General features: G+C 32.8%; 1 protein-coding gene across 1 annotated transcript in view; it reads left to right on the top strand.

Annotated features, from left to right (window-relative positions):
* Window positions 1-2797: 2797 nt before the first annotated feature.
* Window positions 2798-21776, top strand: part of LOC145255599 (uncharacterized) — a 51807-nt gene continuing 32828 nt past the window's right edge. Inside the window, exons 1-2 of the mRNA XM_080114085.1 lie at window positions 2798-3033; window positions 6780-6810. Coding sequence (XP_079970211.1) covers window positions 3031-3033; window positions 6780-6810 — 34 coding nt within the window. The 5' untranslated portion in view covers window positions 2798-3030. The remainder of the gene's footprint in view (window positions 3034-6779; window positions 6811-21776) is intronic.

The following is a 21776-nucleotide window of genomic DNA, read 5'->3' as shown; positions in this document are numbered from 1 at the left end:
ATCGGAAAGGCCAGTTAAAAATACATAATATACTTTGTTATTTTCTTTAATTTAATCCCTTTTTTAGAATTTATTAGACAAAATTTAACTTTTTATTTTACCGTGCCAATAAATATGATCATCACTATATATATATATATATATATATATATATATATATATATATATATATATATATATATATATTAAAATTGTTAAATAGAAATAGACTTAACATTTGCATAAGCCGATTTCGCAAAAGTCTCAAATTTTAAAACAGAATTTAACTACATAAGGATGAAAAGAGAAAACCTTAACTAAAATTTTGTAAATAGAAAACGGGGATCATCAGCTGCTTACCATGAAGCTGTTTTGGAGATTTAAAAACAGGACAGCTGTTTAATACATGGCTCTCCAGTGGATAATACCACTTCCCCAATAAAAAAAATGTAAAATAATATGGTTACTATTTTTACTAATATATGAAAAAAAAAGATAAATTAAATAAAAAAATCGAAAAAGAAAAACTATTAATAAGTAAGTTTAGGATTACAAGATCCATTCTGCGAAATGTTAACTAGCATATAAATGCTATAAGAATAAAAATGCATAAAAGTTCAAGTACCTTAGGTACCAGAAAGGCATATATATATATATATATATATATATATATATATATATATATATAGTTACTTTTCAAACCAGCCAAAACATTTTAAAATGCCTATCGTAACCCCCTTCCACTTTCTAACTCTGCCCTCACCTCAAACGAGACACTTCTTTCCTCTCCACTGGGCACAAATGGCTTTGCACGCATTAACCGTTTTCCGACTACTCCTGCTTCTAACACTCACCCTGTCAGCACAACGAAATCTTACACATTCCTGACGATGTCTTGACGAAAGACGAAAAGCAACAAAATCGCGACATGCTTCATTCTTGTGAGGATTCATCAGGCTATTACATGGATGAAAAGCGGAGAAGTTCTGTGTAGCTTAATTGCCATATATATTATCAACACTTACTACCTATCTCAACTTACGTATTGAGCACTGTTGAAGTAAATGCTGAAAATAGCTACATAAGATCTTATGTAGATACATCAAATATATATATATATATATATATATATATATATATATATATATATATATATATAGGTAAAAATGCACGTACGTATAAATAATTGAATTCATTCAAAACGTATTGCGAACAAAAAATAAAGAAATAACATCTCTCTCTCTCTCTCTCTCTCTCTCTCTCTCTCTACATATATAATAGTCATCCACACACAGTACTATTTCGCTGTTTCACAGTTCATCAGTGCGGCTAGACAGGCAACTATATATATATATATATATATATATATATATATATATATATATATATATATATGACGTGTCTTCAATAAGTTTCCCAACTTTTTTCGTACGGGCACTTTTATTAATAGTACACATATAAAACTCTCGTCCACTTCGAAGTAATCTCCTCCGGCTGCACTGCACTTGTTGTACTGTGCCAACTATTTCTGTGTGAGCATTTCAATGACTATTGTCACAGCCCCTTTCAATTGCAATGAACTTTTTTTCAATTTTTTTTTGCAATGTTATTGCAACTTCTCTCCCAATTTTCGGATTTTATTTAATGAATTGATAATTGCTTTTTGTACTGATGAGTTAAGGGTGAAATAAATTCAGTGATTGATATAATAATTAAATGAATGATTTTGCGCTAAGAAACAGGTGCTGTCAAGAATTGTGCTTGTCGACATACTTTAAGGAATAAATGATAAGTGTACATTTCCCTACGCAATAACTCTGTCAATATATATATATACATATATATATATATATATATATATATATATATACATGCATGAATACTCCCATAAATCTTTTTTTTTTGTTTATTGATATTCATATTAAAAACCCTTTTTATATTTATTTTAAAAAAAAACACAACTTTGTTATATATGGGTCGTGGAATTGCATTCATCTGCAAAAGATCTACCTAATTTGCATATTCTTTTAAACATTTATTTTAATTAATTCCCTATTAGTTATTTGGGTTTTCTTATAGGATGATAATCTTTAATTAACTACTACGTGTAATTATATTCATGCAGATATTCTACATGATTTATACTTGCGTAATATTTGCGTACAAGTTTATAGTCAACACAAAATTCTTTTCATATATATTTATGTATACGTATATATATTTTGTTTAAAAAATTTTGCCTACCAAACTCCTCCTAGAATTTTTGGTTTTCAGACATGAAACTTCATAAGGTATTTGAATACATGCGAAACTTTATATTTGGGTTTTAACCTGGGAAAATCGGTACAAAAGTAAAAATTAAAAAAAAAAAAATTAAATTTGCCAGGTGAACGGCAGCATTATGAATATGCATGCATAACGTAGTAGCTATTGGCTCATGTTTTAATTTTTAGCCCTGCAGCAAACATGTCTACATAACTCAGTCATTAAAAAAATAAATCGTAAGGTAAACGCTTTGGTTTCGATTCTTGATGGTGGCACACGAGACATTTTTTGTTTTAACTTTTTAAATTATTACTATATATTAGATCCAATGTAATATGATAATAAATACGAAATCTGCATTACTCAAAATATTATTTTTAAGCATATTTTACGATCGGGCAATGCTGGGCGTCCTGCTAGTACATATCTCACCCAATCTGATAATTATTTTTTTTTAAAGTAATAAACATACCAGAGCTAAAATATTTCCCATGCATGCGCAACAATTTGATGTTATCGCTTTTTTGTAGCTTTTAATTAATTTTTTATACAAGGGGGATAGGGAAGGGAACATAATAATAATAATAAAAAAAAACGAAAAAGAAAACAAGTTTATTTACACAAACAAAAATATATAGCAAGCACCTGTGATCTGTAAACAGTACACAAATTGCGATAAAATCGATAACAACAATAGCAGCAGAAACAACCAAATTATTATTCATAATTCGACCCTTCTCACTGTTCCCGTAAAGTTGCTTAACCGCAGAGAAGAAAAAAAAAGCAATGGTAAGTTTTATTTTTTACTTTCAATTTTGTAATCATTAGTATTTACAATTTTATGTATTTATTTACTACTATTTTATGGGCTCTCTCTACCATGCTAGAAAATTACGCTCACCTGACACTTTATTCTATATCTGAGCTGGTGCAGTGGTGCATCTACTAATAGTTAGGGTCGAAAAAAAAGAAAAAAAAAAAAGAAGACTTCCAACCGAATAAGTCCCTCACTCTCAACCAAACTCCAACCTCTGTCCCATCACCGAAATATTGCATCCCTGTGCCTGTTTTACAAGTACGTTAATGGAATGTGCTCTGATGAACTCATAGCACTTGTGTCCCCTTCGACATAAATACTTTCAACTAACCCGACACACTGTAGAGTTCTCTAGAAGCTGGAAAACATGCTAATCCTTCACGTCTGTGATATATATATATATTTTTTTCCTTTCTTCACATTAAAAAACGACCCTGGTGTCTAACTCTGTCCTTGTGGGGAGGCAAAGTAAGCAGGTACTCTTAGTTTTTTCCTCATGCTGTTTGACTTTGGAACTCCCTCCCAGTCTCCTACTTCCTTGACTGTACTGACATGCAGAAGTTCAAGTGTAATGTGAACAGACATCTTGCTTCTCAACTCCCTACATATTGTTCCTGTAGATATGATCCTGAATAGTACATCTCATAAATTAGCTATATTAATTAGGTATTAATCAGACATAAAATTTTTTTACATGTTTTTATAAATACATGTTTTTATAAATACATGTTTTTATAAATACATGTTTTTATAAATACATGTTTTTATAAATACATATTTTTATAAATACATATTTTTATAAATACATGTTTTTATAAATACATATTTTTATAAATACATGTTTTTATAAATACATGTTTTTATAAATACATGTTTTTATAAATACATATTTTTATAAATACATATTTTTATAAATACATGTTTTTATAAATACATGTTTTTATAAATACATGTTTCTATAAATACATGTTTTTATAAATACATATTTTTATAAATACATATTTTTATAAATACATATTTTTATAAATACATATTTTTATAAATACATATTTTTATAAATACAGGAAGCTGACATTCATTTTTTTATTACATTTTCACCCCAAACAACGCACATTGTCACTTTGATGTAGCGGCCCTCCATGGCCCGGGTGACAAGATCAAAGTGTAGTATCTGTTCTTCAGATGCTGCACTTCTATTTCTTGTTCTCTTTCGGTGGAGGAGAAATCCTTCACGACTGAGACAATTTTTATTTTTGTACCTTTTCTCCACGTTAAAAAACGACCCTGGTGTCTAACTCTGTCCCGTGGGGAGGCATAGTAAATAGGTACTATCAGAGACATAAACTGCAGGGGTACTATATGTGGGCAGTTGGGAAGCAAGATGTTGGTTCACGTTACACTTGAACTTCTGCATGTCAGTACAGTTGGGGAAGCAGGAACCTGGAAGGCAATTTCAAAGTCTAGCGGTTCTGGGAAGAAACTACTGGAGTAGAAGGCTCTCTTACATCTAGGGATCTCAACTATGAAGTGGTGGTATTTTGCTGTTTGTCGGGTTTGTCGGGGGTATTTACGTCGAGGGGTACAAGTGCTTGCAGTTCGTCGGAGCATTCACCATTAAAGTACTTGTAGAACAGGCCGAGGGATGCAATATTTCGTCGATGGGACAGAGGCTGAAGCTTAGATGACAGTTCATGACCTATCAGATTGGCGACTCTCTTTTGAACCTTGTCTAGGAGCGAGAGACTAATAGCAGATGCACCAGCCCAAATATGACAACAATACTCCATAGATGGGCGAATGGTAGCCTTATAGAGGTACAGGATACTTTCGGGCATTAGTAGCTTTTACTGGCCTGTATGTTAACAGGTCGTCTTTTGTACCTAAATCGTGAAAAATCAGCTTAATTCATATGTTGGTACATAGAGCCCTCATGATTTGTTCATCTAGTAGACGAGACTCCGAATTGAATAAGATCAAGGAAATTTTTTATTAATAACGGTTATTCAGAAGATCTTATTAATGATTGGTTGGTTGGTTGTTTTTGTTTTATAGCATATCAACCCTTTTCGGGTTATTTTATGCCGAATCCAAAGATTTTGAAGAAAAATTTTTTTAATAGAATATATTTGTTGTTTTCACGTCGGTTTCTATTTAACCCATAGTTGGGACCCTAACAGGTACTACCACTCCGGGTCAGAGTGGACCTGGGAGCAATGGTAATTAAAGGGTGGCTCCACACTCCCCAAAGCCCACAAGCTGGGGCCTCACCACTGGATATAGTTTAAGGTCATATCCAGGACCCCCATTAAGGGACTTTTACCCTCTGCAGGGGGGCAGTCGGGATATTCTAATGCCCCACCGAAGGGCCCTACTAATGATTGTATTAATAAGAAGGTTGCAGATTTTAAATCCCCTAAAATGTTTGCGCCTTTAAAATGCCGTGCTTATTTTAAATTACCATGCATAGGGGATAACGGTGCAGATTGTTAGAAGTTTTATTAATTGTTTCTACTCTATTTCCTTGCGTTTGGTATATAATACTAGACCTGCATTTCCTTCTTTTTGCAAGGATAGTTTGGCTTATATTCCAAACAGTAATATTAATTATCAATTATATGTCAGCGTGATGCTGGTAACGCGCGGGTCGACTTCTTTGCCTTTACAGACTCCTATAAACCAGCATGTTCCATTCAAGATTAGACAGGGTAGGGTAGGATCTGTGAGTCTCCCTTCCTCTGCAACTTGAGACTTTGCTATTGGTCAGCATCTGGTTAAGAATCCTTATTGTACCAATAGTACTTCATAGAGCGGATTCCAAGAATCATTTTAAAATTTTGGAATCTGTCTCTATCGTGATTCGAAAACCTTCTTTGTGCCGGTAGTAGTATTCTTTAAAAATGTTAAATATTTTTGAAGAACTTTGACCATATCCCTTTGTTTTTGTTTTTTTTTAAAAAGATCCCCAATTACTCTTTATTTTCGCCATTAATATTATTTTCATTGCTATCGATTTTTCTCCTGGTGAGATGATAGCCGAAAGAGCTCTAGAGAGATTTCTGCTAATGTTCAAATGTGTTTATAAATTTTGTAACTCCAAACTTACATACTATATATATATATATATATATATATATATATATATATATATATATATATATATATATATATATATATATATATATATATATATATATACACAAGTTAGAAAAGCATTTCATCCAAGGCATGAAAATTGTTAAACAAAATGTTTTTACTATAGGCTTTAAAAATAAAGGTACAAGATTCAATTTGAAATTTATTTATCTTCAAAGTGCACTTTTATAAATTTTACAAAGTAAGGTATATAAATTTAATTTAAATTGAATCAAAAAATTACCTTGGATTTATTTTATGTAATGTACATTCTGTTGCACTTTAAAAAAAAATCATTGAACATTTGATATCTATATCATTAATTGCTAGATGAAAGATAATGTTTTTAAATTGCAACAAAATGTACATTTTTTATATGTACTTTTTTGTTTTTATTTTATATTGCTAATTTTATTCATTTTTTTATATGTACTTTTTTTGTTTTTATTTTATATTGCTAATTTTATTCATTTTTTATGTACTTTTTTTGTTTTTATTTTATATTGCTAATTTTATTCATTTTTTTTATGTACTTTTTTGTTTTTATTTTATATTGCTAATTTTATTCATTTTTCTTCATTACTAGGCTGATAAAATTCCACCTAAACTAAGAGCCGGTAAGTTGTGTATTTCTTTTCAAGATTTTAATCTCTTAACTGATTATTCTATAACAATTCTGTGTAGAAACAGATTACATAACTGAAGTTATGGATCTGAATTTTTGATATCATGATTAATAATTAGGGCTATGACAACAGAATATTCTTATCATTGTTTTGACTCTTGAGTGTATATCCGACACAGACACAGTTAAAGTGACCTTGACAAAATGAATGTTAAAATACTTAAACAAATAGGTTTCAAAATAACAGATTGGAATAGAGAAAACATGATTCAAAGTCACACGTTAAAAGATGTGAGTTGGATGATGTTATAGAAAACGAATAGTTAGATATATACAGAGTTAATTAGAAGGGGAGAGTCTGTTAGTTAGTTGGTCAGTTGGACAGTGAAAGAGTTGGAGACAGAGTTAGCTAGCAACAGGGCTTATGCCCCTGTACGGGGGGGGGGAAACAGAAACTAAAATAAGTGTGCAACAATCTTCCAATGAGAACTGTGTCCCATCCCCTTTGTGTTATTCGTATTGTAAATGTCCTGTAAGGGGTTACAGGACATTTACAATACGAATCTTTCTACTCCAATAGTTTCTCCCTCAGAACCGCTAGACTTTGGAATTCCATTCCAGGTCCCTGCTTCCCCAACAGTACAGACGTGCAGAAGTTCAAGTGTAACGTGAACCGACATCTTGCTGCCCAAATCCCTACATAGTGCCCCAGTAGTTGTTGCCCCTGATAGTAGCCCCCTACACCAAAGTGGCAATTTGCCTTGTTTGGGGTGAAAATATAATTAAAAAAAAAAAACCCATGCCACACACACATATCCACAAGAAATTATGAACACTAGACGATACAAGGAAACCATTATATACACCCGTTTATAATATACACTCCTTACACACGTGCTATGTATATATAAACCCTGCTATCTAACACATAATTAATCTGGTGCCTACATAACATACATTTAGTCTGGTACAATGACTAACAGCTCCCCAAAAGGGAATGTAACATATAGTTTATTTAGTGCCGTGCTCCCCTTGAAGGGAGTACAATGTAACACTGCTAAAGTCTTAACATTCTGTTTATCATGGTTTTCCATTCCATGAACTTTTTGAAATCGTCTTGTGTTTGAGCATATGTATCCACACAAATCTGAATATAATGTCGATAAATTATGACAAAATATTCACCTCCTCCAAACGAATTTGGCTCAGTCTTTCCAAGAACATTACTATGCACAGTTCTAAGTAGTTGAGAGGCTTGCTTTCCACCAAATTTTAGGAACAAATAACAATAGCGTTATCCAATAATTCAAAATAATTCCAAAAGTTCATATCCTTGATTAAATCATAGTCAAAGACTATTTTAAAAAATTTTTTTAAAATCAATTTTCACCCCAAACAAAGCACAGTGCCACTATCAGGGACATAATGAAGAAAGATGAGTAGCAAGATGTTTGTTCACATTACACTTGAACTTCTGCATGTCAGTACAGTTGGGAAAGCAGAATCCTGGAAGGGAATTTCAAAGTCTAGCAATTTTGGGGAAGAAACTATTGGAGTAGAAGGCTTTCTTACAATTAGGGATCTCTACTGTGAAGGGGTGGGATTTAGCTGCTTGTCGGGTTTGTCGGGGTAATCACGTCGAGGGGGTACAAGTGTTTGTAGTTCGTCAGAGCATTCACCATTAAAGTACTTATAGAACAGGCAGAGGGATGCAACATTTCATCGTGGGACAGAGGCTGAAGCCTAGATGACAGTTCAGGACTTATCAGGTTAGCGACTCTCTTTTGAACCCTGTCCAGGAGTGAGAGACAAACAGCAGATGCACCAGCCCAAATATGAAAACAATACTCCGTACATGGGCGAATGGTGGCCTTATAGAGGTACAGGATACTTTCAGGCGTAATTAGCTTTCTAGCACGGTAGAGAGAGCCCACCTTCCTTGCAGTAGCCTTGGAAATGCTCTCAATGTATCTTTTCCAGTTCATGTTCCCTGTAAACTAGTTATTCTCTTTCTAATCAATCTCCTCTTTTGTGTTACTATCTGAGCATGCAGTTGCTCTATGGGCTGTTTGCTGTACGGTTTAATAGTATACTAGCGGGGGTACCAGGCGATGCCCGGGTGTTTCAAGGTGTGGTTTTGGGTAAATCAAAACAAAAGAATAAGCAAAGACTTCTTGCCCGGGTGTTTGTGTTGAGAGGGAGGGGGGTTCGAGGTATGCTTTTAGGTAAATCAAAACAAAAGACGTTACTTGGGTGTTTGTGTTGGTAAGGGGGGGGAGTTAAAAAAAAAGTTTTGGTATGTAAGTAGGAAGGATGTAACCCGAAGCTTTGACACAAAGTTGGAAAATAAAGTGTGAAAAAAAAAAAAAAACGTGCGACGCTAACCACTGGGCCAGCAAGAAGTAGTAGAGGAAACATGTTTGAATTTATTTAAGTATTAAGAATTGGTAGGTGCCTGTACTTGACGACTTAATGTGGGCAACTTTGACTGAGGGCAGTATTTTATTTACTGCAGGCCAGTTTATTTTGGTTTTATTATACGAAAAAGCCGAATCCAGACGCGGCGATCGAAAAATGTTGAATATTTATTTTTTAAAAGTTGGGCAAATTAAATACACACGCGACCCCCGTTGTTATTTCGTAGATATTATCATTTAGATGTGATATAAAAAGTTTTAAGAAGGAGCGACCCCTGCGAGAAGGCCTCGGAAAAAAACCTTTTACAGACATACACAAAAACGCACACACACACACACACACACACACACACACACACACACACACACACACACAAACAAACATTTTCGCTTTTATATATATAGATGCTTCCAATTTTTGAACCTGTAGATATCATTTTCTGATTATAATCCAGACATAAACAATTTGATTCATTGCAGAAGCATGGCTTTACAAACTTAGTCAATGCCTTCGTTCAGTCTCGAAAGACAAAGGATACCCCCTGTAGAGGCAGCTGTGCGCATAATTGTGAGGCAAGGATTGCGCAACCCTATCCACACCTCTCCTGAATCGACATTGTTTGGGTCCAGTGGCAAGGAGAGGTCCAGGACGACTAGAAACAATGCCGAGATAAGCAGAGAGCACATACAGCACCTGAAAGTCCCAAATGGTCACCCATTTAGTACTGACCAGGTTCAATGTTGCTTAATTTCAGGGTACAAAACCACCTTCAAAATCTAGTGGACAATGTCTTTCCCCACTATTGTGGAACAACTACTACCCATTCCAGAAGTAGAATGCTCACATACCCACATGTCATTGCAAAGGATGTCAATATTGAAAGGTGGGACCTGGAAGCAGTCATACTGCACCAGGGTATCTTACATGAGCATGTGAACTCCATCATCTTCGGCTATAAGCATGGTCGAAAGATTATGATGATTTTAAATGTTTTTTGATTGGCAAGTACAATTTTAAGTGGGTACACTCCCTAAATGTTAAAGTTAAAAAAAATTAAATTAATAATAATAATAATAATAATAATAATAATAATAATAATAATAATAATAATAATGTACCTATGTTACTCCAAAATTCATAATGATCGGGTTATAAAAAAAATAAAGACAAAAAAAATTTATATATATATATATATATATATATATATATATATATATATATATATATATATATATATATATATATATAAAATAAAATGAAAATTACAATTGAATTTACCAAAATGATCCAAGATGGTAAAATTAAAGTAAATTATAAATATTAAAGAATTAATATTTATAAAATTATCTCAGCCAGATATAAAAGCTCGATAATACCAAACAGGAAATAGAGCTTATAATGTGAACAAACAGTTAATGAAATATGTTAAAAAACACTTTGAAATGAGTTATCTAGTGTTTCCTTTTCAGATTAAATATGTTTTTAACTCATTTCAAAGTATTTTTTAACATATTTCATTAACTGTTTGTTCATATATATATATATATATATATATATATATTATCAACCCCTAAATGTTAACATGAAATAAATGATAAATAAATAATTTGCCCATGTTATCCATCGTGTTGCCTAGAATATATATTCCAAAATTCATAATGGTCTGTTTAGGAGATTACTCTGTAGATATGTAATATAGCATGGACGACTGTATGCAAGTACAGTGCTGTGAGCGAAATGACATAATGGTAAGGAAAAAGAAGACTATAAAAAGGAGAGAGCACGTTTAAGAAGACGATCATGTTAGAGACGTGCATAACGTTTGAGAACACGTTCAAAAAGACGATCGCATAAGAAACGTCACAGCGGTAATGAGAGAATGGGGAAATATGTGTCGTGGTACAACAAAAAAAGCGAGTTGAAGTTCTTGTCTATCGTTTGTCTGCTTTGCGACTGAGGCTACAACGTGTTGGGTAACGTTACATTTCGAGTTAAAATTCTGGTTTCGTTGTTGGATAAACACGACACCAGGTCAAATTTGGTGGCCATTTTGTTTTGCTTCAGTGTATTTGCGTTTTTTTTTTGTTTTTTTTTCAAGCGTGCTTTTCTCAATTTTAGATGCGTAATACTGACTGGATTTTTAATGAAAATGATCCGCTGTTTATAATAAAAAAAAAACCCCAACAATTTAAACTTATTTTTATATTTAAATTACTTCTTTTCTGGCATTTTTTCCTTTATAAAGCGCCCTTTCTGCTTTTCATAAATAAATGTCCATATTTAGAGATTAAATATAAGTAAAATCTATTCTCTTTAAATTGCTATGCAATTGCTACAAGCCTTTCCAGTGAGTATTAAAATTCAGGTCCATCTAGAACTTTCTTTAAACTGTGTTGGAATGCTCGATTTCAAACAATAAAGTCACGTGGTTAATCCCCCCTTTTTTTTTTAACACGCGCAATTGTTTCTGTCAAAGTATCTTAAAACTTAAAACAAAAAAATAAATAAATAAAATAAAAAATAAAATAACCACCTCCTTAGCCAAGGGCAACGGTACGTTTATTCATAATAGTTGCAAGTTTAGAGTAAAAAACTCTTTTCAATGGAATAAATAGATGCGTTGTAATACGGGTCATTGATAGCGAGACGCACGGATCTTTTTACAAATTACGGGGCCTTTTCCCATGAACCAGAAATTTAATGAAATAAAAAAGCTTATTCGTTAAGAGCGGGGTGAATTCATACCTGGAAGAGCTGTATCCAATTGTTTGGTCCATCATACAGACTTTTTATTTTTAAATTAAATATTTAATATTTTGAATATTTGAAAACACAGGAAGGAAAAAAACAAAAAACAAAAAAACAAAACAAAAAAACAACAAAAAAATAACTATTTTCATACATCGTAAGCCAATCTTTGAAAAAAAAAAAAAAAAAAACCCCAAAAAAACCCCAAAAGAATGATGTCATATGTCGATGGTAAGTTTCGTATCCCAATTGTTTTTATTTTCGCCACTTGCACGCGTTTTTATTTTGCTTGCCGGAGAAAAATATCGTGAATCTGAGCGACTTTGACATTGGTGTATACTTTGATTATCCTAGTAATTGCCTGTATTTTTGAGATGAGGTGTTTTCATTGATTGAGATTGTCGGACTGACTTCCTCATCTTGGTTGTTATTGTCACAACGTTTCGGCCGTTTTGCCCTCCGGCCTTCATCGGGTGTTTTGTATTTCCCCAGTTCGATACAAAACACCTGACGAAGTTTGATTATCCTATGTAAACTTTTATTTATAGTTTCAGGTGATGATTGTCTATAGTAGAGCAGTGGTTCTCAAGCTTTTTTTTTTTTTACCTATGAATCTCTTTTTCTTTCTATTTTCTTGATGGACTCCTTCATAACTAGTATAGGAGGGTGAAGGTCAGACAGACAATATAAAAGGAAAAGAACCGATTTCCTGAGGTGCATATTTAACCAGCTCCTATCACTTTACTGTTTTTGTTATTGCTTTTAAAGCAATTTTATATAAACTTCTTTTGAAATCTATAAAATACGAATGTTTAAAAGGAGGTTTGAGTTCTCGCTGGATGTGGTGAATTTCCACAGTGGGTATTGTAGTTCATCTGCAGCCCGTTTAAAACCATATCTGGTGTTTTAACGTCTCATGAAGACGGAACTTCCTCGAACACGTGCTGTGTTACGTGTGTAGACATTTGGTATAAAATGGCCAAACAACACATAGCTAATCAGTACTATATATATATATATATATATATATATATATATATATATATATATATATATGTATGTATATATATATATATATATATATATATATATATATATATAAGTAAATGGTAGTTTGCTTGAAGCATTGCTGGTAAAGGAATATATGGAAGTTGTAAAAGCCAAAAGCAATGTGGAAAAGAAGTCCTGTTCTCTTCTGCCATCTTGAATATACTTTTGTTTTCTTTTTGAAAAGGGGAGGTATTTTCTCCCGAAATTAATCAAAGTTCCATACCACCAACGGACTTTATACACACCGGACGTGCCAACAACTTGGTTACAAATTATTTATGTAACGAGGCGAGGAATGAGAGATGAATAAACAGTTAGACATTCCTCTACCATACATACCAGTCTATTTGTTTATTTGTTTTTTCTTTTCTTTAGTCTTGTGATTCCGGTCCTTTCCATATTGCTTTTGGCTTTTAAAACTTCCATATATATATATATATATATATATATATATATATATATATATATATATATATATATATATATATATCAACAAATGATTAATAAAACATGTTAAAAGACATCTTGAAAAAGAGTTAAAAACATATTTAATTTTAAAAAAGGAAGCACAAGATAAGTGGATAGTCCTTAATCCGCGGAGTTTCGAAGAAATACTCTCCTTCTATATATATATATATATATATATATATATATATATATATATATGAACAAATGATTAATAAAACATGTTAAAAGACATCTTGAAAAAGAGTTAAAAACATATTTAATTTTAAAAAAGGAAGCACAAGATAAGTGGATAGTCCTTAATCCGCGGAGTTTCGAAGAAATACTCTCCTTCTATATATATATATATATATATATATATATATATATATATGAACAAATGATTAATAAAACATGTTAAAAGACATCTTGAAAAAGAGTTAAAAACATATTTAATTTTAAAAAAGGAAGCACAAGATAAGTGGATAGTCCTTAATCCGCGGAGTTTCGAAGAAATACTCTCCTTCTATATATATATATATATATATATATGAACAAATGATTAATAAAACATGTTAAAAGACATCTTGAAAAAGAGTTAAAAACATATTTAATTTTAAAAAAGGAAGCACAAGATAAGTGGATAGTCCTTAATCCGCGGAATTTCGAAGAAATACTCTCCTTCTCATCAGAGGGCAGGAATTAGCAAAATGCGGGATTTAATGAAACTACAAGTAAGTCACAGATCTTACTTGGTTAAAAAAAAGGGTGAGGTAAGGGGAATAGGAGGTAAAAAAAAAAAATGATAAAAAGATTTCACATGAATGGATATTCCGGTGAAGGGTAAAAAATCCAAGAATGGTAAAATCCAAAACGGTCGAATTTAAAATTTCCAATCCAATGGGTAAATTCCAAATGGTCCAAAATGATCCAAAAGGCAGAGTTCCGTGGAAAAAATCGTAAATGGAATGAATTCCAAATCATTAAAAGAAAAAGCACTGGAGAGAATATTTAAAACACGTCTGTCAAGGCTGGAGGAATCAAGTAAATGTTTTTATTAATCATTTGTTCATATTATAAGCTCTATTTCCTTTTCGGTTTTATTGAGCTTTTACATCTGGTTGAGATTACTTTACTTGTAAACATTAACTCTTTAATATTTATAATATATTTTAAGTTTACCATTTTGATTACCTTGGTAAACTTATTGTAATTTATATATATATATATATATATATATATATATATATATATATATATATATATATACTCGGGTTTTTTTATTCAAAAGTAATGGACTAATGAATTCAACGAGGTTGTTAGATAGTGCTCAATAAAAAGAGCTGATAATACTTGTTTATTGTTATATAAACATGCTCACATCCCGCTGCTACAAATAGCCACTTGTTTCAATCAAACAACAGATATCATCAGGCAGCGACTTGACTATTCAAAAGCTGTTGTTTGATTGAAACAAGTGGCTATTTGTAGCAGCGGGCTGTGAGCATGTTTATATAACAATAAACAAAATATATATATATATATATATATATATATATATATATATACGAACAAACAGTTAATAAAACACTTTGAAAAAGAGTTAAAAACATATTTAATCTGAAAAGGAAACACTTAATAAGTGGATAGTCCTTAATCCGTGGAGTTTCAAAGAAATACTTTCCTTCTATCAGAGGGTAGGAATTAGCAAAATGCGGGATCGGATTTTGCATATAAAAAAAGGTGATTTCACGTGAATGGATAGTCAGGTGAAAGGTAAAGTTTCCAATGACGGTAAAATCCAAAAATGTAAGTCCAAGAAAGTTAATTTAATTTTCCATTCATACAAGTAAAATCCAAGGAAATCGCGTAATTGGAAGATGGTCCAAAATAATCCAAAGCGCCAAAATCCGTGGAATAATTCACAAATATGTACAAGGAAAAGGGAAAAAATTCCAATAATATTAATAAAAGAAAAATAGATATGCTTTTAACAGCTGCTGAGAACAAGCTTATTATAAGCTCTATCTCCTACTTGGTTTTATCGAGCTTTTACATCTGGTTGAGATTACTTTATAAATATTATTTCTTTAATATTTATAATATACTTTAGTTTTACCATCTTGAATCATTTTGGTAAATTTAATTGTAATTTTTATTTTATTTTAGTTTTATTTTATATATATATATATATATATATATATATATATATATATATATATATACTAGCATGTGTGCCCGGCGTTGTCCGAGTGTTTGGGGGTGTATGCTGAGCAAAAAAAAACAAAAAAAAAAAAAAAAAGAAGCAAAACAAAAAAAAAGGTCAATTTTTTAAAACTTATTACCTCTATTATGATCCCTTAACATCTATTGTTTTGGTATATCAAATTTTGAGTCTGTAGACTTAAAATTGACAGAGTGATTACGTAGGGAAATGTACACAGACACACAGATACACAGACACGCTCACTTTTATAGATAGATAGATAGATAGATAGATAGATAGATAGATTGGACGCAATATATCGTAATGATTTAAAAAAATAAATAAAGACTTGTGCGCCGCCACCGAGAATCGAAACCAAAGCCTTCAGCTTAGGACATATTTTTGCCTCTCCCACCAATGAATGGGCCATGAACACATATTTACTGCAAGGCTAAAAATTAAAACATGAACCAATAGCTACTATGTTATGCGTTCGTAATGCCGGCGTTCAACCTTCACCTGGCAAATTTCATTTTTTAAATTTGTCAAACATATACATAAATATATATGGAAACAATTTTGTGTTTACTATAAACTTTTTACGCAAATATTATTCAAGTATAAATCATGTAGAACATCTGCATTAATATAACTACACGTAATAGTTAACTAAAGATGATCATCCCATGAGAAAACCGAAGAAACTAATAGGGAATTAAGTAAAATGAATGTTCAAAAGAATATGCAAATTTTCTTTTTAGATAAATAGAGGAAGGTGCTTTTGCCCGGGTTTTTAGATGCGTGTGTGGTTGGGGGGTAAAATGAAAACAAAGCAAAGTAATAACCCTGTTTAAATATTTTGAAAAAATCAATGTTAAAACTGTGAAAAAACAAAACAATTAAAAAAATGAACCTGATGCAATACGAACGGTCCGGCGGTGCCGGGTGTTTGAAAAATCCCAAAAGAGTTCGAGGGGAAGAAAATAATAATAACCTCGTTTTCGCGTTTGTATATTATTTTTTTTTTATTTTCATTTTATTATGGGAAAAACAGAAAGCATAAATCAGGGAAAAAAGATTAAAGAAAAAAAAATGGCATAAATAACCTTGTACGGTTCCAAACCGGTGTTTCCTCGTACTATTCCTTGTGAACGCATCTGCTGCGGTATGATTGGGGAGCGGGGAAAGGAGGAATCTAATAGAGAGAAAAGATGTTGCAACTTCCATTGAATCTAAGCGATTTTGGCAGCGGACTCTCACCGGAAAAATATAGGAATGTACCATGGTCGAGGAACTGTAGATGTAATAGGCCTATAGCAAACCTCAGATAATGTACTACCGTTTGTATGCATTTCATTTGCATGTTATGTCATGATTTGTAATCCTATTAAGGTCAAAGTCGAAGGGGAAAAATGAGTTTATTTTATTTATATAGAGAAGAAGAGAAGAAGATAGAAGAAGAAGAAGAAAAAGAAGAAGAAGAAGATAGATAGAATAGAAGAAGATAGATAGAAAGAAGATAGAAAGAAGATAGGTAGATAGAAGAACAGATAGAAGAAGATAGAAGATAGATAGATAGATAGAAAAGAAGATATATAGATAGAAGATAGATAGATAGATAGATAGATAGAAGAGAATAGAGAAGATAGTAGAGAATTGTCTCTGTAATAATAAATATGAAATGTACATGCATTAAAATATATTTAAACGTATTTTACGACCGGACAACGCCGCCCCCTCCCTCCCGCTAGTACAAAACAAATGTAATAAATAGGTAAACATTAGTAATAACGTTGGAAGCTATTTTAATACTCAAAAACAATTTATGTTTAATATAACTACATATTGTCGTTAATAACAATTTAATATTTAATATATACGAGAATTTGGGCTCATAGGGCCTATAATTCTAGTTTAAATAAATAATAATAAATAAGTTTTCTTTCGTTTTTATTTGTTTGAAATTGTATTTAAATTTAATTCTTTTGAAAATAAGTATTCGCCATATTGTTATCGTAAATATAATTGTAAACTAAATATTTTTTTTAATCAATAAAAGGAGTTGGAGGTTTGGAAATTCAAAATTATACTGTTTTAATCAACAGGGCGACATTTTTGGAACAAATCATTTTAAAACTCAGAAAATTTACCTTAGCGACATCAGACTAATTACCATCTTTGGTATAGCGGGGGTACCCGGCGTTGTCCGGTTGTTTGGAGGTATGTGTGTGAGGGTGGGGGTAAAGTAAAGAATAAGCGAAAATGACAAATGATGCGTTTCACCCAGTAGAAAGCATAGAACGAAAAGGAACGTTAAAATTCCATTCCAGTTTTTTTAAGCAACTACAAAACGTAATAAAGCAAAAAAAAAAAAAAATGGCATAAATAACCCTTCAATTCACTTAAGTCCATCGTGTGTTTCACCCAGTAGAAAGCATAGAACAGAAAGGCATGGTATAATTCCATTCCAGATTTTTAAAGCAACTACGAAGTAAAGAAAACCCAAACCGGTGTTCCTTCATAGCTGCCCCTTGTGAATGATGAACATGTTCGGAAAAACAAAAACCAAAAAACACAGCGAAAAGCAAAAAAAAAATGGCATTTTTTTTTTTTTTTTTACATAGGCATCACCACTTATCAAGGCCAAAAGGCCACTCAAGGATAAGGGTTAAAGAGTGTACAGTAGACATTGGACAATATAGTAATCATTAGTAATGAAAATTTGGTAAATTTGATAACTTATATAGAACGGCTCATCAAGAACTTATTTACGTTAGACTTGAACACAACCATATTGTAGTCATATTGTTAATCTTTCCTAGGCATAGCTCCAAATAGTAGCCCCTTACGCTCAAGCAACGATATGCCTTGTTATGGATGAATGCGAAAAAAAAAAATTATTCACTGATTAAAACTGCTTTTATGTTTCCCAGATTTTTTCTAAATTCCCAATTCTGAGACAATTACCAATTCCAATTATTTTTAAATTTCTAAATATTTAGCTACAGATGGCACAATCACGTTGACACACCGGTTCTCGCCAGATCACCGAAGTTAAGCAACATTGAGCCTGGCCAGCACCAGATGGGTGACAATTTGGGAAGGCGAGGCATTGTATGTACGGCAAGGTAAAATACCAGGTTGAGAAACTGGCGCAGTCTATCCTTCTCTCGAAGGTAGATGGGACTCTCTTAAGCTGTGGTAGACATCCCGTCTAGTGATGGCATCACAAGAAAAAATACCCCTGGTAACCCTGGCGAAGCATCAAGTATTCAGCTACCGACAAGATTTGAATTACACTACAAACTCGTGTAGTGAGGTCAATCTCGGCTGCGGCTGTGATGGATGGATTGATGGACCAGCAGTGGAAAATTAAGTTTTAAACAAAAACAAACAATAAAGAAGAAAAAACATAACAAAAATAAACAATTAAAATAATTTTTTTCTGATTCTGATACTGATTCTAATACCCCCAAATTTTCTGATTTTTCTGATTTGAAATTTTCTGATTTTTCTGATTTGAAATTTTCTGATTTTTCTGATTTGAAATTCTGATTCCAATCAATCGTTCCTTCACCATCGACCTATCTAAACTAGATGTAATAAACTGAGGGACGGGTGTGGGGTATAACAAATCAAGTTGACATGAAGGTGTCATGGATTGTATAATTTCTGAATTTTTGAGATGAGGATTAGTTATTCGTATTATTTGAATTCATCAGACTACTGGTCTCATCTTGAGTGTTATTTTCACAATGTTTCGGTCGATGTAACCTCCGACCTTCTTTAGGTGCATCTTGTCAAACTCGGGAATCTCTCTGTCAAGTTTGAGAATGTTTCTGTCAAACTTGGGAATCTGCATAGAATTTCGAATGGAACCCTTTATTTAATCCACTAGATCTGTCAGCCATGACTGGGTAAAAGTTCTTAGTAATTTGCAATTGTATTTTGAGTGTCATCTGCACTGAAGATTGAAACTTCAACCCCCAGAAGGATGTCACGTACAACAGAATTTTTACCAAATGCTTGATTCACTACACCGTGTGTCTTTGCAGAAGAACTTCTATCCAGTCATGGCTGACAGAGCGAGAGTATGCTAGATTCGGTGGAAGAACGACGTAAGTGGCAAAAGTTGAGATTTTTATCGCAAATCGCGTAAAATATCAAGAAGAATCTAATTCCTGATAGTGACATGCAGATTCCTGAGTTTAACAAGATACACCTGAAGAAGGTCAGAGGTTATTTCAACAGAAAAGTTGTAAAAATAACACATAAGAATAGTCTGAAGAATCCAAATAATATGAATTGTACAAATCAGTAAAGTCAGGGTTTACTGAGTTGCTGACAATTCTATTCTGTTGGAATTGGTTTTAAAGATTCTTTGTTAGAATCGGATAGTCATCAAAGTAACCACATAGAGTTTGCTGACATCGCTAATGAAAGGATGCTATAGATCCGATAGAACTAGAACGTGGCACAACACGTTTTCAGTCATCCAGGTAACCACATCATCACCACCACCTCATAAAAGAAAACATTTTCTCACGCGTCAATTTTATATCAAAGAATCCGATAATTCTTTTAATCCTTTTACAAACTGTTTTAAACGTTTGTCTTTATTTCCTAAATACTTAGGAAATAAAGACAAACGTGAGTTACACCGAGTGGTATGTGTAATGGGGTTTATTTATAATACAGAAACGTAAGGCTGCTCGCCTAAGGTAAATAGAAGTACATAGTAACAAGTATGGGGAAGAAAGTCTGATAATCAACACGTAAGACTATCCGTCTTACTGCGGCTGCTTGTCTGCCGCTGTCTGCCCAACAGTCCAATATATATATACAGTTTGTAACCGGTGTATAGCCAGTTATGTTCCTTCACAACACCTCCCCCTGAAGCTGAAATCTTCCTGATTTTAGCTTAAATACCTCTTCCTTTTAGGGTCAGGGCTTAATCTCCTGGTAACTTTTCTCTTTCTTGCGCTTTTCCTTCTGGTCAGCGTTACCCGGGGTAAAGGTTTCTGTCCAGCCCGTATGGTCGGTTCAGGCGAAATATTCATTGTTTGCGGTACACACGCTGGTTTTGGTATATCAAAAATATCGCACAATGTTTCCATTGGTGTCTCTTCCACATTTGGAGACAGTCTGGGACGTATTTGATTTCTGTGTCTTTTGCAGACAAAACTTAATCCTTGGATGGTATAGACCATGCTCCCAATCCTTTTTTTGATAATACCTTCAACCCACTGATTTCGTCCATTTTGAAAATTTTTGAAATATACATTTTCACCTGGGGAGAAGCACTTGGTATTAAGGTTTTCTTTTTTGAAAACTTTCTTTTTCTCTGGTAGCAGCCTATCGAAGACAGATCTTATCTTTCTTGCAAACATTAGCTCAGCCGGGGAAGAATTGACATTATTATTAGGATTTGGTGTCACCCTGTAAATTGCTAAAAATGTTTGAATACATTGTTCGTCTGTGTCCGTAGTAAGATTTTTCTTAAGTGCCCTTTTAAACGTATCTACAAATTTTTCGGCCAACCCATTCGATCGTGGATGGTACACAGGTGTTGTCATATGTAGAATATTTAGTGAGTCACAGAATTCTTTGAATTCATGAGCAGTAAATGCTGTTCCATTATCGCTCACTAAGGTTTTTGGCACTCCAAAACGGCTAAAAATTTCATTAAGCGCACTCACAGTGTTTTTTGCTGTTGGATGTCTAAACTTAAATATTTCTGGCCATTTTGAAAAAGAATCTACAATAATCAAGTAAAAATAACCATTTATAGGTCCCGCATAATCAATATGCAGACGTGACCAGGGTAGGTCCGTCTTTGGCCATGGCGTCGTTTTTACTGGAGGATCTCGAGCTGCTAATTGACATCCTCTGCATGTCTTGACACATTTTTCAACTTCCTTGTCCATACCAGGCCAGTACACATATCCTCTCATAAGGGATTTCATTCTCGAAATGCCCGGATGACCTGTATGAAATTCCTTCAGAATTTTCCTCTGTAACGTTAGTGGAATTACGATCCTCTCACCATACATGAGCACATCTTCACAGATGGAAAAAGGCGTTGTTTGATC

This window comes from Euprymna scolopes, chromosome 31 (genome assembly GCF_053919585.1).
Source record: "Euprymna scolopes isolate OS-2025 chromosome 31, ASM5391958v1, whole genome shotgun sequence".
Classification (NCBI taxonomy): domain Eukaryota; kingdom Metazoa; phylum Mollusca; class Cephalopoda; order Sepiida; family Sepiolidae; genus Euprymna; species Euprymna scolopes.
Note: the sequence above shows the minus strand (reverse complement) of the source record. Positions and strands in the feature narration are given on the sequence as shown.